Below are 16,588 nucleotides of genomic sequence, written 5' to 3'. Positions count from 1 at the left end.
GCTAACGACGTGGAGAGCCTGACGCGGCGGGCATATGCACACATGCCACCCGGAGTGCAGAGTGAGCTGGCACATGATCAATTCATCAGGGCTCTCCTCCCTGTGGACTTGAGGGTTGGGGTACAGCTGCAGCATCCACAGTCCTTGCAGGCGGCCTTGGAGATGGCTGTGGAGAGAGAGATTGTGTGGAGTGTAGCGGCGAGGAGCAACGGAAGGCCGGTACCACCGGCTGTGAGGAGCTGCAGAGTGGAGGAGAAGCCTGTATGGGTTACCGAAATGACTGAAAGTGTTCAAGTTTTATTAGAGGAGAAAATGAGGGAGATGGAAGCAGCTGTCAATGCAGAGAGGGAACTGCGGCAGCAACAGGAGGCTAGACTCAAAGCGGAGCTGGCCTCTCTTGAGCGAGATCGCCAGGAGAGTCAAGAGAAGGAGAGCCTTGTGGCCTCTCTGGAGAAGTGCCTCCAAGAGGGCAAAGAGAGAGAAAGGAGCCTGGTGGAGGAGGGTGCCAAGAGGGAGGCGCAGTTCAAAGAGCTGCTCAGGAGCCTGGAAGCCGAGAAGGACAACCTGGAGGAGCGTCTGACGAACCAGCTGTCCCAGCTCAATGGCAGCATCGCAGACTACCAGCAGGAGGCGGCGGACAACCGGGAGCACTTGGCCGAGCTGCAGCGGGAGGTGGAGCGGTTGGCGAGGGAGTGGGCTGAGGCGGAGAGCGACCGGGCCGCCAGGCTGGAGGAGGACATGAGGCAAGCACAGAGAGAGAGAGCAGAAGCAGAGTCTGGTAAGCAGGAGGAGCTGCTGAGGGAGAAGCAGCTGCAGAGGGACTGCATCAAGTACCAGGAGAGGATCAGCGAGATGGGTAGAGACGCTAAGGCGCTGCAGCAAGGTTACAACGAGCTCCAGAATAAGCTAGGACAATCCCAGCTGGAGACTTTGAAAACTCTAGAAGACCTGAAAAGGACAGAAGCAGAGTTGGATACCTGTAAACCTCGGCTGGATGAGTCCCAGAAGCAGGCAAGCGTAGCTATAGCGGAGAGGAGTATCATGGAGCAGAACGCCCAACACAGAGAGGCCTCGATGAAGGCAGAGGTGGAGCAGACCCTGGACTCTGTGAGGTTCAGACTCGGAGGCGAACTGAAGGAGATGGAGCTGAGACTGGACGAGGTGGACAGAAGCGGAACTATGACACCAGGACAAGAGAGCAGCATTTCCGGGCCGGGGAGCTGGTCTGGGTCTACAGCCCACAACGGAAGAAAGGCCGGTGCCCAAAACTGGACAGTCAGTGGGTTGGTCCCTGCAGAGTACTGGAGAGGGTGGGGGTAGTGTTTGTGCTGAGTTTTATTTGTTCCTCGTGGGCGAGGAACTTTGTAGTGGGGGGCGGTAGTGTAGCGATCCTGATAGGCTACTCAGGGTGTCACTTATGGCGCGTTTCCACTGCAGCGGGTAGCTCGCTTTAAGCGCGCCGAGCCGTGCGGGGCCCGTTTTTGGTTGCGTTTCCACTTGGCCTAGTTTTGGCCCGAGGCTACTTTTTCACCCTTTTTCTGGCCCGACTAAATCGTGGTTCTATCGAGGCCAACAAGCGGGGCCAACAACCGGGCGGAATATGCTAAACTAGTGACGACTCTGATTGGTCAGAGAGAATCGTCACAATTCTCGCGCGACTTAATCCCTAGTGTCGCATATATTAAGGGACGCTTGCAGCATTTTTGTAAACCTAAGAAAATGGCAAAGAAAAACATACCGTGGTCGATTGCGACGTTCCTCCAGCTGATTGCAGATGATAAAATCCAGCGGGAGCTCGACGGCACAACTCGCAACCTAAAAGTTTTTCAGGAGGTCTCTGCACTGTTGTCCGAGCGCGGATTCTCAAGGACTTTCCAGCAGTGTAGGGAAAAACTGAAAAAGCTTAAGAGTGAGTATAGAGCCGTGAAGGACCACAACTGCCGGAGTGGTTCAGATAGGAAAAACTGGAAGTGGTTCGACCTGTTGGACGCTATTTATGGCCATAGACCGGCCAACGTTGGGAGGGAGGGAGGCCTGGACTCTGCAACCGCGTTACTGGAGTCCCTGCATGGTAAGTCTTTGCTAACGCTCTGTTATTTGCTTGAAAGCGTTGTGTCCCTATCTATTCTAAAGCTCACTTCTAACAAACAAGTATTTTATCCTTACATTTATGTTCGACAACCCATGCTTTTATGGAGCCCCGAAGAGCTACATAGCTAGCTGGCAGATAGCATTAGCTAGAGCTATTGTTTGCTAACACCACATGCGCCATTGTTTAGGTTCTTCTTTTCTACAGTTGTTGTTGCTATTTAGTATTGTGCTACAGTAGTTTGTGGAATTAACAAGTCATGTTGCTGTTCTAGATGATGCCATTGGGACTAGTGAGGAGGAACAGTCCCGAACAACGGGTGGTGGCAGTGTTCCGTCCTCAACATCATCAGAACACACCTCAACTCGACCACAGACACCAGTCGAGGAACCGACACCAATGCCGAGTGCCATCACGACACCGCAGCGTGTGGTTCTAGGTAAGAAATAGGCATGGCAAAACGACTGGAATTGTGACTTTTTTTTTAACTTTAGATCATCCATCATCATTAAGTAAAATAAGCTATACCACTGTGTGGAAATGCTCTGTTACAAACTAGCTAGTACGCAGCTAGTACAATTGTGTGTGACATCCTATTATATACATATATTCATTATCAACAGGCTGGACATAATGTAATTCACTTTCACAGTCATTGTAAACATCTAGGGCATAACTGTCTTTAGTTCATTCTTACTGTTGTTCTGCTTATACATTGTATTGTATCCTTTTGTGACCTGTACCTGTCCTGTGTTTTTCATTGTTATTGCTAATTCTTATTGTCATACAGGCAAGAGGAAACGAGGAGGAGACGAGCACCTAGCACAGCAGGCACGGCACCATGAACAGAACCTGGCCCAGGTGGATCGGCACTGGCAGCTGACCATGGAGGCTGTTGCCCGGGCGAGGGAGGAGGAAATGGCCTTGAGAAGGGAGGAGAACGCTCAAACTCATGCGTTTAACCTGGCCTTCCTGCGCACTTTCGGCCAGGTTCGAGGGGGCAGCCGACGTGGCCCGTCTCCTCAGGAAGACGAACCACCTCTGTAATTTTAATATTATTCAGTTTCATCTCTTGTTTTTGTTAATTTGTAAATGCAACATTTATACTTTCTTGTTTATTTCTTATCTTTCCTTTTTTTTTTTTATAATGTCATATCTATTTATGCTGCTGCAATACAAACATTTTTTTATTTTGTATTTGTACAATGCCATGCCTTTTTATGCTGCTGCAACAAATATATATATATATTTTTTATTTCTATTGTACATACAATGCCATGCCTTTTTATGCTGCAACAAAAAACACTTCCCAAATTGGGATTCAATAAAGTACTTCTCATCTTATCTCTTGTTGATAAATGCATCGTCTGATTAACAAACTGATTTCCGTGAGCATGTAAACAAAGTCACTGGGTTGCCACTCACACACAAAATTACAGTTTTGGAATCCAATCATAAACTGAAATGTACAATTAAAGGGCTTTAAATCAGCAGAACAAAAACTCAGATTCACATGAGGCAGAAGTTATAGGCCTATATTTTTCCTAAATAAAAATAGGCTACAACTAATACCATTACTAATAATATTTGTGGATCTTTAAAAACAAAAGCCTACAATATCACTCAAAAACAATTGTAAAAACAGCCCAATTAAGATCTAGATATAAACATACATGAATTTATAAAGAAATAAGAAACACCATCAGTTAGGAAAATGCCCATAAGATAAAAGTTAATTTTAAGAAGAGATTTAAAGCAAGAAATTGAGTTTGCTTGCTTGAGGTCCTCCTCTAAAACATTATTTGGTAACTGACACATTACTTAAAGTAAAATATTTCCTTTTACAAATAAACTGGAAGAGAAGGGGGGTTAAGAGATCATTTGTATTTATGTTTACTTTCATATTTGCTCAAATGTTCTTATTATGGGGAAGTACTTACTGGTGCTTGAAAATCAAATATTTACTAAATAGTCAATTCTGATAACATTTTTTTGTTTAAATCATTTGACAAACACATATGTGAAAGAGAAAAATAGATTTATTTATGTTCAATACAATGTAGTAATAATAAAAACAAAACGTCACTAGCCTTAATGGCCCACAATCTTTCAATGTCGTGTTTATAATTACAAACACAAGAAATGTATATCAACTTACTGAACCATGATGTTATGAACCAAAACATTCAAGTTTCCTGTATACAATGAATATTTAGCTATTCAGGTAGCGCATCAAACTCTGAGCCGGTCGCAAGCTTCCACAGTGCGATGGCCACCCTCTTCTTTAGAGGTATACACTCGCGGAATGGTGTGTCCTGTCTCTCCATCGCTGGCCGCAGTTTGTTGCACAGGTATACGTAGGTTTCCTCAGACATCCTGAAGTTCTCCACCCACTGAGTGTGTGTGAAAGATGGAACAATCACACCCCACCACTCGGTTGCTCGGTCAAGCATCCAAACACATGGTCTGCGGTGGCAACCTAACTTCTGAAATACACAAACAAAAGCATACATATTTTAATACGTAAAAGTGGTAGCTACAATTAATTAAATACTTGAAAAACTTTTGTCATATAATGAGCGTGAAACACTTTGGTCGTATAGTGAGCGTGAAACACATTGCTAGTTAGCGAACGTTAGCTTACCGAGTAGCGTTGTCGTTGAGTCGTCCTGGAGTAGTCTCTGCCGCGTTGTACGATTGCCATAAGTCTCCCCTCAGCTTCTTCTGTATTACGTCTTGCTATAAGCAGCCTTTTCCGAAACAAAGTTTTCCTTCTTGCTGTGATAAAAAACCACATACCAAGAAGCAAGGACACGATGGCTTCCACATCCTCCATTGTTGTTGTGTGTTTTGTGAGTTGTGTCGCATTGAAGATGACATCACGGCAGTTGTATGCAGCGTCGCTCCGCCCGCCAAAAAGTTGATCGCCCCGCCTACACTGCGTTACTATGGTAACTACCCCAGTTCCTAAACTGTAATGGAAACGCAGCATTAAAGTGAGCCGGGCTAAACCAAACCGAGCGAGGCCGAGCGAGGCCTGCAGTGGAAACGCGCCATTAGGCATCCCCCGTCTCTCTGCCAATCATAGAGCTGCACCGTGATGGTGGCTGAGGTGCGGGCCTGTGGTTGGTGGAGCGGACGGGGGAGGGCGGGGAGTTGTGACGTAGACAGTGCTATATATATGGGTATGGTAGAAGTTAGTGTTAGTGTGAGTGGAGTGTGCGGTAGAACCCACAAAGTGTACTTGACCTGTTATCATCTGTCTTCAAATACTGGTTATTAAAGCCTAATAACTACAAGCCTGTCTCCGACTCATCTTGGGAACGTTACAATATATATAAACAGTGGTTGCGTTCCGATAATCCAAAAATCAGCTCCTAAATTCTAACCCTATCTCCTATTCCTTGACCTCTGAGTGAAACGTCACGGGGTTAAGGGATAGTGGATAGGAGAATTCAAAAGGATTTAGGAGAAGAGACTGCGGTACTTTAGAGAATCCGAATGCACTTTCACTATCCGACGTGTTTATGATGCGCCAGCGGACGTCATGAATGTGCGTCTGCTGCTGTGGGGAAACTATGGAAACTACAGTTTTCTATAGCGGACTACAACATGGATGTTTAATAAGAACGAGGGACTACTGTAAACTCATCTAGAGACTCTGCACCGTGCTCTGATGCTGTTGTTTTATGCTTTATGAACGTGGACAACAGAGAAACATATTCTTCATGACCAAAGTTGGAATTGAAATAAAAGTGAAACTTATGCTCGTCACCCTCTCCCTCTGGTCCACATTAATACAAATGATCCCAATACGTATGATTGTATGAACTATGAAAATATCTTAAAATCAATACAAATGTATTTATTATAAACGTTAGTCCTTAACATCTATCACTGTGTATATCACCATTCAAACATCTTTTAAAAGTTGAACAAACCCCACACAGCTCAGTAAAGACTGAGATGTTGACTTTATTTGATAATTTCAGTAAAAACTAACGTTCATATTTCTCTTTTTGATTATAATACTGATGAACGTTCACATCTTCCGGCGCAAACTGAAAACTCATCTCTTTCGACTCCACTTCGAGCGATATAACTATTAACGAAGCACTTTTATACTAATAAAGGACTGGCTTATCTAAAGCCAGTTGAGTAGCACTTGAAATGTTTGGCTCTATGAAACCTGATGTACTTATATGATTCTGTTTTCTTCAAGGTTGTGTCTTCCTGGTCGAATGCACTTATTGTAAGTCGCTTTGGATAAAAGCGTCAGCTAAATGCAATGTAATGTAACAAAGCACTTTTAGCTTAGGAACCTTCCTGACGGAGTGACCCGGAAGTAGGCTACGTCAGTGGCAGCCATGATAAGTGCCGTTCCAATTCTCCAAATGAAAGGAAAGGAGGTTTCAAACTTCCTTTATAACCTCCTATAGCTTAGGAACCACTGGACCCCCCTAACCGAAAGGAGAGGAGAAAATGCTGCCCCACAATGCATTGCAGCCGCAGCATTTGCCATCACAACAGTCAGCCGTTCACGGAAACAACCGATTATGACCGATAAATTATATCATGAAAGTTACGGTGCTTATTAAGCATTTTAAAACGTAAGTTGCCAAAGTGCTTTGTTTTGAACGTTCATCAGTATTATTATTATTTTTACTGAAATGATCAAATAAAGTCAACATCTCACAGTCTTTACTGAGCTGTGTGGGGTTTGTTCAACTTTTAAAAGATGTTTGAATGGTGATATACACAGTGATAGATGTTAAGGACTAACGTTTATAATAAATAGCCTACATTTGTATTGATTTTAAGATATTTTCATAGTTCATACAATCATACGTATTGGGATAATTTGTATTGATTTTAAGATCTTTTCATACAATCATACGTATTGGGATCATTTGTATTAATGTGGACCGGAGGGAGAGGGTGACGAGCATAAGTTTCACTTTCCTTTTTTATTTCAATTCCAACTTTGGTCATGAAGAATATGTTTCTCTGTTGTCCACGTTCATAAAGCATAAAGCAACAGCATCAGAGCACGGTGCAGAGTCTCTAGATGAGTTTACAGTAGTCCCTCGTTCTTATTAAACATCCATGTTGTAGTCCGCTATAGAAAACTGTAGTTTCCATAGTTTCCCCACAGCAGCAGACGCACATTCATGACGTCCGCTGGCGCATCATAAACACGTCGGATAGTGAAAGTGCATTCGGATTCTCTAAAGTACCGCGGTCTCTTCTCCTAAGTCCTTTTGAATTCTCCTATCCACTATCCCTTAACCCCGTGACGTTTCACTCAGAGGTCAAGGAATAGGAGACAGGGTTAGAATTTAGGAGCTAATTTTTGGATTATCGGAACGCAACCCAGGGCTCTGTGCTGCATGAGTTGCGCTGTATGATCTGTGGTGTAGTGGGCTGTCACTCAAAGACTGAGTAGCCAATGGGGACACACCCCTGATAGTCCCGCCCACCTGGGATGTTTGTGTCAAAATCGAAAACAAAAAATGAGGGAGCGCAAACGAGAAGAGCTGCAGCGAGAGCAAAAGTCTGATCATTGAGAAAGAAGAAACAAGAACTGCAAACAAAAACCTATGTAAAAACAAATAAAAAAGACTTACAGTTTACATGATTACACAAATGATTTGTTTGCAACTTAGTTTTGTTTGGAATGTATTTTATTTTTGCTTGACTCCGTTTTTTTTTCTCTTAAACTCATAGTTTTTCTTTATTCTGAGAAAGTGTTGCTTTATCTTTATGATACAAAACTAATCCCATAGCGGGGACCTTTATTGAAGTGAAATTCAGTTTTCCACTCAGTTTTTTTTATACATGCACATGCTTCTTATATAGCAGTGTTTCTCAAACTTTTTCATACCAAGGACCACTTAACCAATAAAAAGAAACCCGCGGACCACCTAACTCACATCGTTTTTGTATATTCTCATTTTTTGAAAATGGTACAAACAAGTGGCAACATGTGTGATGAAGGTGTTTATCTGGGCTATATCATGCAATCGAAAGTGAAACTTAAGCTCGCTCCATTGCGGAGATATTCCCGCGAGAGTGCGGAAAACTTAAATTTATTTATTTATTAAAAATGTGAAATGTTACCAATATACTCACGGACCACTAGGGGGCACTCACGGACCACCAGTGGTCCGCGGACCACACTTTGAGAAGCACTGTATATAGGTATACAAATACACACAGTAATGTTTTGTGTGCACACATGCACATGCACATACACACAGTGATATATTCACACGAGAGGATCCAGAGCGGAGAGGCAGCCAGTCTAGCCGGAGCCAGGAGCAGTTGGGGGTTCGGTGCCTTGCTCAAGGGCACCTCGGAAGGGGTCTAGGAGGTGAACTGGCTCCTCTCCAATACCAGTCCACACTCCGTATTTTTTTTGGTCCGACCGTCCCTACAAACTGAACCACTGCTGCCCTACTAGTCTGCCACTAGAGTACCCCAACTGTCCTCAGAAATGTGATAGACGTAGAAACTGATTTATCTACAAATGGACTCAATTTTGACTCCAATGTTGTGAACAGTCATTTCTACATTGTATGAGTGATTAGCAGACTTAATGTAAAATGAATATATAACAATTTTAATCGATCAAATAGAACCTGATAAATGTCTTCCCGACATAGGCTACAAAGTATAAATGAGTGGTATGTCATGTATCTGTCTAAATAAATTACACTAACAATCACAAATGGTGCTTTAAATATAGTTACAATTTAGGTATCTGAAATACATATCTAATTGACCAAATATTTACTAGGAAAAAATCAGACTGAATAGATATATTTTAAACAAATAATTGCTTAAGCTCTTTCATTTAAAATGTTATATTGTTTTACCGTGAAATGATTACGTATTATTTGACGTACCGACTTCCAGAAGATGGCAGTACAAAAAAACACGCTCATGACCTTTTATTTAAAACCTCAGAGAATAACTAGCCTACCCACAGTCTTGTTCCGGTTCCAACCATTCGAGATCTAAGATGGCGGACCGGCGGCGAAGGAGGAGGCGCGCGTCCCAGGACAGCGAGGACGACGACGAGTCCGGTTCGGGCTCGGACAGCGGGAAGTCCGGCTCCCCGACCACCAAGAACCGTGTGAGAGAACCCGAACCGCCGGAGGTGACAGCAACCCGACCAGAGCCGAAACCCGTAGTGGAGTCGGAGTGTGTGAGTAGCTAACCCGCGTTAGCTTCCCAAGCTGACTGTGACATTTACCGCTGCCTTAAACAACTTTTCCCCGGGGGGCGAGCGCTGAGTTCGGCTGGGTGATTTGAAAATGCTGCGATAAATGAATTGCTTATAACCAATTTACACCTTACATAAACGTCTTAGGGCTCCTTCAGTAGACTGCGTTAGCTGGAAGGAGCCCCCACGTTAGCTGTTAGACCGTCATTAGAGAGTTTGTGTATAGGCTATATTTACTTTAAGTGTGATAAATAAGCAGTTTTAGCATCAACAGTTGAGGTAGTTAGTCCAACTTTACTGTAATGTTGTTCTCCGCTGTGAGGCGTTAAAGCGCCGGTTAAAACGCATTTACAGAGGGTACATTCAGCCATAACCCCGGCTTTCCCTTGATACTTTGCCTTGCTCGAGTTTGGGTTAATGTTGACCTCAATATAAGAAGCTCCGGTTGGCTTTGTTAATAAGACAGTTTCCACCCTGGTGTTGGTAAGCATTTTTTCCGGTTAGCACCCGGCTAGGCCCCGCTAATGCTTTCCGCCGTGCCACGTCCAGCGGGAGAATTCACTTCCAATGACCCGGGGGTAGAAGAGGGTATAATACGATAGTAATATTTTAATGTCAGATCAAGTCTTAATGTTTTCTTGCATCACAGCAGCTTCCTTTGCAACATCAAACAAATACAAATATTAAGACACGAAACAAGGAAACAGACATTAACATAAACTGAAGACAACATGTTCAAAACCCTTTTAACGTACATCTGACCTGGGATTTGACTCTGGGTTAATTTCAAGATCGTGTTGTGCTCAAAGGAGCGCTTTAGTCGAACTGTATTTAATCGTTGAACCCTGTATTTTTGATGGTAACAATTTAAATTCACTGTTCAGGAAATGTTGTTGGCAGTGGTGGCTGGTGGAAATTATTTTAGGTGGGGCTATTGTAATGGTGAATAAACCACACAGGGAACATTTTGAGAAATGACCCCTTAAATTATGACTTCTGGTGATGTTAGAGATATGAGAAGACGGATCAATACTTCCATAATCTTCAGTGTGGTTAGCTATGAATCTTCCAAAACTTCGAAACACCTTGTCCTGGACATAGTTTCTACAGTAAACTGTGCAACAGTACAGTAGGCCCACACAAACTGCAGAACACCGGTTCTTTGGGAACACTCAAAATGATCTAATTCCCATTTCAAATCAGGAGACTAAATACGAACATTATATGCAGACACAGACGTGGTTCAGAAACACAGAAATATTAGAAAACAGACCATTAAGGCAAACAAATCTAGTTTGATGGATGCTGTCAACTCAACTATATACAATAATATGTGTGTGGGTGTTTATTTATCACGGGCACATAGTATCTTTCCCCGGCTGTTTGAAGAGCAAGCATGGGAAACAAAAGACAGCGTTTACCTGTTTGCATCCAGCTAGTCACACACAGTTACATTCACACTCCCTGTAAATGACATAATTAATAGATAGTTTAGCTTCTCACCATCATTTGCTGTGGCCCACTGATGTTAACGATCGTAACTAAAAGGCTGCCTGTCAAACGTAAACATTCTGCCACGTGACTCGCAAACTCTCGCGAGAGTTTTACACAAGACGGATCCTTTCTAGCCATAACCAGTAGTTTCGGCAGCATAGTAACAGTCAGCAATGTGTTGGATGCTGCTGGGGCTGAGTGAGGGCTCCTTTCTTAGCGCCCAGACGAGAGAGGGTAATGATACACGCTGCGGCCAGGCAGGAAACATGTGACACAATTTTAAACAAGATTTTATTTTAGATTATACATTTTTACTGATACCAACTATATAATATTTACCTTGTTCATTAAAAAAAAAAATAATATATTTTTCAAATATATTTTTAATTTTTAATGACAATCAAACATGTGGAAAGAGGGGGGGGGCGGCGCCCCCTATGGGCCGGCCGCCACTGGTTGTTGGTCACCCTCACTATGTTGTTATGATTCATAGTTTCTCACAGGGTTGTCCTACGGAAGAGTTGTTGTCGTCTTTGAGAGCAAACAATACAATGCTGATTTTAGTTTTTGTGTTTTGCAGGAGAGTGAAGATGGTGTAGGTGAAGGTAAGACATTTATTAATTCACAACATCTCAAACCTATCCTTAAGCCTTGTCAAATTGAACCAGCTCACGCTAGAAATGGGAGATTTAGCTATGCAGTTTCCATCATGGAAGCAAATCTCCACAATAAGTGTTTTTCCTTTTTGTGATTTTTATGTTTATTAACATTGCACACACTTAAATCAGGCTCTTTATGTTTTCCCCGGTTAACATAACATCCTGTAAAACCTGAAACAATTTTTTTTCAAGAACCATAAAGCGTTCCATTATTTGTGTAGTTTTACTGGTTTCAGTCTTCTGTTTTTAACTCATGTCATGTCTTGTGCGGCAAATGTGTGATGTGAACTACGGTATGATGATTTGAAACCATTTATTAAGGAATTTACATAACAATTACTGTATTGTAATATATAGTCAAAAGGACATACCGTGATAAAAGTTTTTGGCCATATCCCTTAAGCCCCGGCCACACAAGGACGATAACGCAAACGGACCGCAATCGTTATCAAAAAAGTCTTCCGTCCACACGCAACAGGCACCAGAAAGTTACGTGTCCGTTCACACGAGACCGCTCGAAAGCGCTGGAGACGCTGTAGTACACATGCCAGGCCTGTAAGTGGCGCTCTAGTCCTGCCACAAAAGCAGCGAAGAAGACTTCCCGCGCATTGTTGCCCTTCTGTTTTTTCTTCGCTGTGGACGCTCTGGCTCTTTTTCTCCCTCCCCGAGGCAAGCGTGGGCTCCTGCTGTAAATCTCTCCGGTAGTCCACCAGCAGATGACAAACACCCACCTCTCCGCCTCTTCCAAGGGACGAGGGAACCGTGCGGCAGAGTTTCAGTTAGATTTGTTTTCCGATCAACATGTCCGTTAAAATTTAAATCTTCTGGACAAAATTATAAAAGTGCCGGTCAAAGGTCTTCTTTGTTATTTATTGAGCTTTAAAACAAATGAATAACGACTCTATATAATAATAAAAAACAGAGCCTCTCTTTTCCTCCCCCTCTTCTGAGAGCCCAGCAGCTGATCTCTGAGCAGGAGAGGCGTGGCTATTGCTTCAACGTTATCAGGAAATGATCGTGTAGGCGTAAACACGGAGCCGTTTTCCCCCCCAGAGCGTTTCGTTTGCAGATCTATCCACCTTGGGACCCGTTATATTATTGCCAACCCCTGGTCTATCTGATAGTGAACTGTAGCAGATACGACCGTTATCGTCCTCGTGTGGCCGGGGCTTTAAACCAAGAACACAAAGGGAATCAAAAGACAGTAATTACAGTTTTTTTTTTTGGATAGGATTATAGCCAACTGGGGCTCATACTAGGGCTGAACGATATATCGTGTCATGGCGATAACCGCGATATTCACATCGCAGGGACGTGCGATTTTATAAAAAAAAAAATTGTTTTCATTTTTTTTTAAAGGATATTAAGTAGGTAAATTAACTCAAACACGTCATGTTACAATTATTTTGCTGCTTGCTACAAAAGGAAAACTTGCGCGGCTCTCATGTCAGGGGTACTTGAGTGAGTGACATGCAGGCTCTGCATGCACAGCAAACCACCAATCACAATCATTCTTGATCAGATCACAGCAGGCCCCGTCCCGCTAGTTTGCAGACCATCAAAACACCGGTAAAAAATGAGCGAGGGACAGGAGGACAATACCGGCGAGAATGAAGATTTACTTCCAAAAAGTAAAGCAACATCTGCCATCTGGAACTATTTTGGATACAAAAAGGTTCTTCTCTTCTTCATTCACAGATGAACCCCCTTATTTGAGGGTAAGCAACATGCATTATCATGACATGTTAGATCATGACTTAAGGTATGATGAGTCAACCAGTTAAGATCCAGACGTCCGTGACTAAAATCCTTCATCCGGTTAAATATAGTTAAAAAAAACGCAATATATATCGCAGGGGAAAAATATATATCGCAATGTCAGTTTTTTTCAATATCATGCAGCCCTAGCTCATACCCAGCTTTTAAAACATGTTTGAGCCAGAATTGAATTACATGAAAAAAATGATCTAATGTTCTCTCTTTCCGTGTGTTTTGTGCAGCTGTCCTCTCAGACTATGACAGTGCTGATCCGGAGGAAAACGGCTCCCATTCAGAGGTAAAACACTGCAGCGGTATGCAACTGGTTTAACTGGCATTCATTATGGAACTTCAGTAGTGTAAAGTCAAACGTATAGCCTATTATTCCAGTACGAAGCATTGAAGAAAATGAGGAAACATGAACACGAAAAGCAGTGTTGCTATTAAAACAGTGGTGCAGGGCAGACGTTTTTTTTGAACGCCGACCGGAAGTTAGCATCACAAGGGCTCCCTCCATTAAAAAAAAAAAGGTATTATTATTATTATTATTATTAATTTCAGTGGCAAACGTGACACTTTTTGACACTTTCACGTTTTGTTTGGCAGAATAATCTCCATATATTAACGCCACTGATTTATATGAAGTATACATTTCATCGACAGAAGTAAAAATATAACTATAGGCTATAACAATATACTTGACCTCACAGCTGCTAAGCTAAAGGCGGCTAATGTTTGGCGTGATGATGCTTGGTCTCATTTAGACACTTTATAACAGGTAGAAGCTTACGCCATTCACTAATGTCTTGTCGGTGTTAACCACAGACCTAATTTGAGGCATCTCACCCAAAAACTATGTTGACTATGTGGTTAGTGAGCTGGAATTGGGAAAGTGAGTCCTGAAAGTCATTACCGTCTTTAAACACAGCAGAAGTCCATACCATCTTTTTCTGTTTTCCGTCGTCCGGCTTACGAAGTCTTTTAACCTTCATGGTTACATGTTGTTTTCTGGTGGAATAAAAAAAGAAAATTCTGTTTAGCCATAGCTAGCTTTAGTAAACATATAAGACTTCTTTCTGCAAAGTGATATGCATGGATGTGGTCCTATTTGATCCAACATAAATAAATAATGTTAAACTACACGTTCCTGTGTTCCCTCAGGGAGTGGAGGAGGAAGAGGAGGCAGAGCAGTTCAGCGATGAAGAAGCTCCAGCAGCACCAACCGAGCCCAAACCGTCCACCACAGCCGAAGGCCCCGCAACAGTAGAGGAAGTCGTGGATGTGGAGGAGGTGCAGGAGGGGGTGGAGGAGGAGGAGGTGGAGGAGGTGGAGGAGGTAGAAGAGGAGGTAGAAGAGGAGGAAGAAGAGGAGGAAGAAGAGGAGGATAAGAATGAAGAGAAAGAGGAAGGAGGACAGAGTAAAGAGGAGAGCAAAGCCGAGGAGAAGGGCGACCTGGCCGGAGAGAGACAGAGCGGGGACGGGCAGGTGAGACTCCCTGCACCTCTGGAACTATTTATCATTATGGAAATAATTTCCTCTACAAATGCAACAGCAGTATACCTAACATAAAGAGAAAGTAAAATGGTGCAATTTACACAATGGTGCAAAAATAATGCAGTAATGAGTAAAGTATATAAGAAATCGAGACCGCAAAATAATTAAACAAGTGAGTGCCTGTTTTTCCTGGCCAAGTACAGGTTCCCTGAACACAACACGAGCGTAACGTGTCTTCACGTGGTTATGTCTCGTCTGAAAGGAGTGTAGACTAGAGTGCTGACGGAGAGCACCGGAACGTCGCTCCAGCTCCTCAAATATTGCAGTACCCTTAAGGAGCCGTACACATGCCGCATTGTTTGCGTGGCTGTGTCTTTAGTTGTAAGCACAGTGGCGATCTGTTGTTATTAGCATCTGGTTAGCTAGCTATGCTAACGAATTTAAAGAGCTTTTCTACAAACAGGTGGAAGAGAGCTCTCCTGAGAGGCTCAAATAACCTCAGCTCAGTGAGGTTAAGGTACACCTTGACATGGGCGTGGGAAGGGGGGGTGCTGAGGGCGCTGCAGCACCCCCTAGCGGCAGGCAGGGGGTGCGGAGCTCCCCTGTCTGAATTATTATAACTGCTCCCGCTGTGCATAATCTGTGTAATATGTAGCCAATAAATTCCACATTGTTGGTAAAATAATATTTTGGCCTGCCCCGAATGTTTTTTCTGTAGCCCCGGACAATTCTACCTCAATAATATAATACATTAACCGTGTTTTACGTGAACCTCATCATGACACTCGAGAGGACGGCAGGAATGTAATTTCCCGTGTTCAGTGAATGCAACAGAGGCAAGACACCAGACCAATCAGAGAGTTGCATGGAAATAAAAGTGTGCTTGTGTCATTCAAACTCGGCTCTATTTGTGTGCGGACATAGCGCATTTAGTGTGTGTGAGAGAGGGGGGGAGAGAGGGACCGGTGCCAGCAGCAGGGACCGTGTTGTTAGCATCTGGTTAGCTAGCTGCACTAACGGACATACGGAGCTGTTGGTTCCACAACAAGCTGGAGGAGAGCTCTCCTCTCAGACTGAGAGGCTCAGGTGAGCTAAAGGACTCTCTGAGTGTTTAGAATAGATATTTAACTTTAGTCTAAGTTTTCTCAGTGGGTCTCAAACGGTTTGGTCACAAATTATTCAAAAGATTATTTCCAGGACACACCTTCATATGATCATTATAGTTATAAAACAAATAAGAGAATAAAGGAAAAACAGTTATGAAATACTATATGGCAGTAAAACAAGAATACAGTTTGAAAGGGGAGTGATTTGTAAAATATCCATAGAGAAAAAGAACATCTGCTTACAGTTGTGTTTCATCTGGGTGTTGAGAGATGTATCCATAGATCTCTTAATGTTGCTCTTAAAGTGCACCAGATTGATGCTTTTAACTTCAATATTTAAAAAAAAAAAGGACTTTGAAGTTCAAACAATTCAAAACATCGAGGTCAAGCAGGGTCAAGATCATACATCTGTTTACCTCAAAGACACATGAAACGGCACAAATGAAAAACAAAACTTCATGAGAGCACACTTACTCCTGTCTCCTTCTCACACACAATCACTCACACACAAGGTATAAGGAGGTTTAACCAGTTAAGCCCGAAGGTCCCCCCAGTGGACCCCTCCCACAGTTTTTTTTTTTCTCACATGTCTCAGGGCTTCTTAACATTTATGAAACTATTAATGTTTCATACCCTTTTAAAGGTAAGAAACTCCGCTAACTGACAATAAGAACAATTGTTAGCTAAGAAAAACACAAAAGTAATACCAAGCCTTTGAATTAGCATTGAGCGAAAAAATGCTAACTAATGCTAACGCTTT

General features: G+C 42.9%; 3 protein-coding genes across 5 annotated transcripts in view; 2 read left to right on the top strand and 1 right to left on the bottom strand.

The window, feature by feature from the left end:
- The first annotated feature begins 1,543 nt into the window (after positions 1-1,543).
- Positions 1,544-3,136, top strand: LOC117540093 (trihelix transcription factor GT-3a-like). Its single transcript, XM_034206575.1, has 3 exons — positions 1,544-2,071; positions 2,364-2,528; positions 2,880-3,136. Exons 1-3 carry the CDS (start codon positions 1,720-1,722, stop codon positions 3,134-3,136), a joined length of 774 nt encoding a protein of 257 aa, XP_034062466.1. The 5' UTR covers positions 1,544-1,719.
- A 974-nt stretch (positions 3,137-4,110) lies between these two features.
- LOC117540122 lies at positions 4,111-5,104 on the bottom strand. Its single transcript, XM_034206640.1, has 2 exons — positions 4,734-5,104; positions 4,111-4,575 (listed from the first exon to the last, which is right to left on the bottom strand). Exons 1-2 carry the CDS (start codon positions 5,079-5,081, stop codon positions 4,306-4,308), a joined length of 618 nt encoding a protein of 205 aa, XP_034062531.1. The 5' UTR covers positions 5,082-5,104; the 3' UTR covers positions 4,111-4,305.
- A 3,988-nt stretch (positions 5,105-9,092) lies between these two features.
- The window catches only part of casc3 (casc3 exon junction complex subunit), a 46,052-nt gene continuing 38,556 nt past the window's right edge, over positions 9,093-16,588 (top strand). For all 3 annotated transcript variants that reach the window (XM_034206652.1, XM_034206660.1, XM_034206669.1), the window contains exons 1-4: positions 9,093-9,299; positions 11,392-11,416; positions 13,471-13,526; positions 14,390-14,713. In XM_034206652.1, coding sequence (XP_034062543.1) covers positions 9,114-9,299; positions 11,392-11,416; positions 13,471-13,526; positions 14,390-14,713 — 591 coding nt within the window. In that variant the 5' untranslated portion in view covers positions 9,093-9,113. The remainder of the gene's footprint in view (positions 9,300-11,391; positions 11,417-13,470; positions 13,527-14,389; positions 14,714-16,588) is intronic.

Source organism: Gymnodraco acuticeps, unplaced genomic scaffold (assembly GCF_902827175.1).
Source record: "Gymnodraco acuticeps unplaced genomic scaffold, fGymAcu1.1, whole genome shotgun sequence".
Classification (NCBI taxonomy): Eukaryota; Metazoa; Chordata; class Actinopteri; order Perciformes; family Bathydraconidae; genus Gymnodraco; species Gymnodraco acuticeps.
This window is presented reverse-complemented; position numbering and strand designations above follow the sequence as displayed.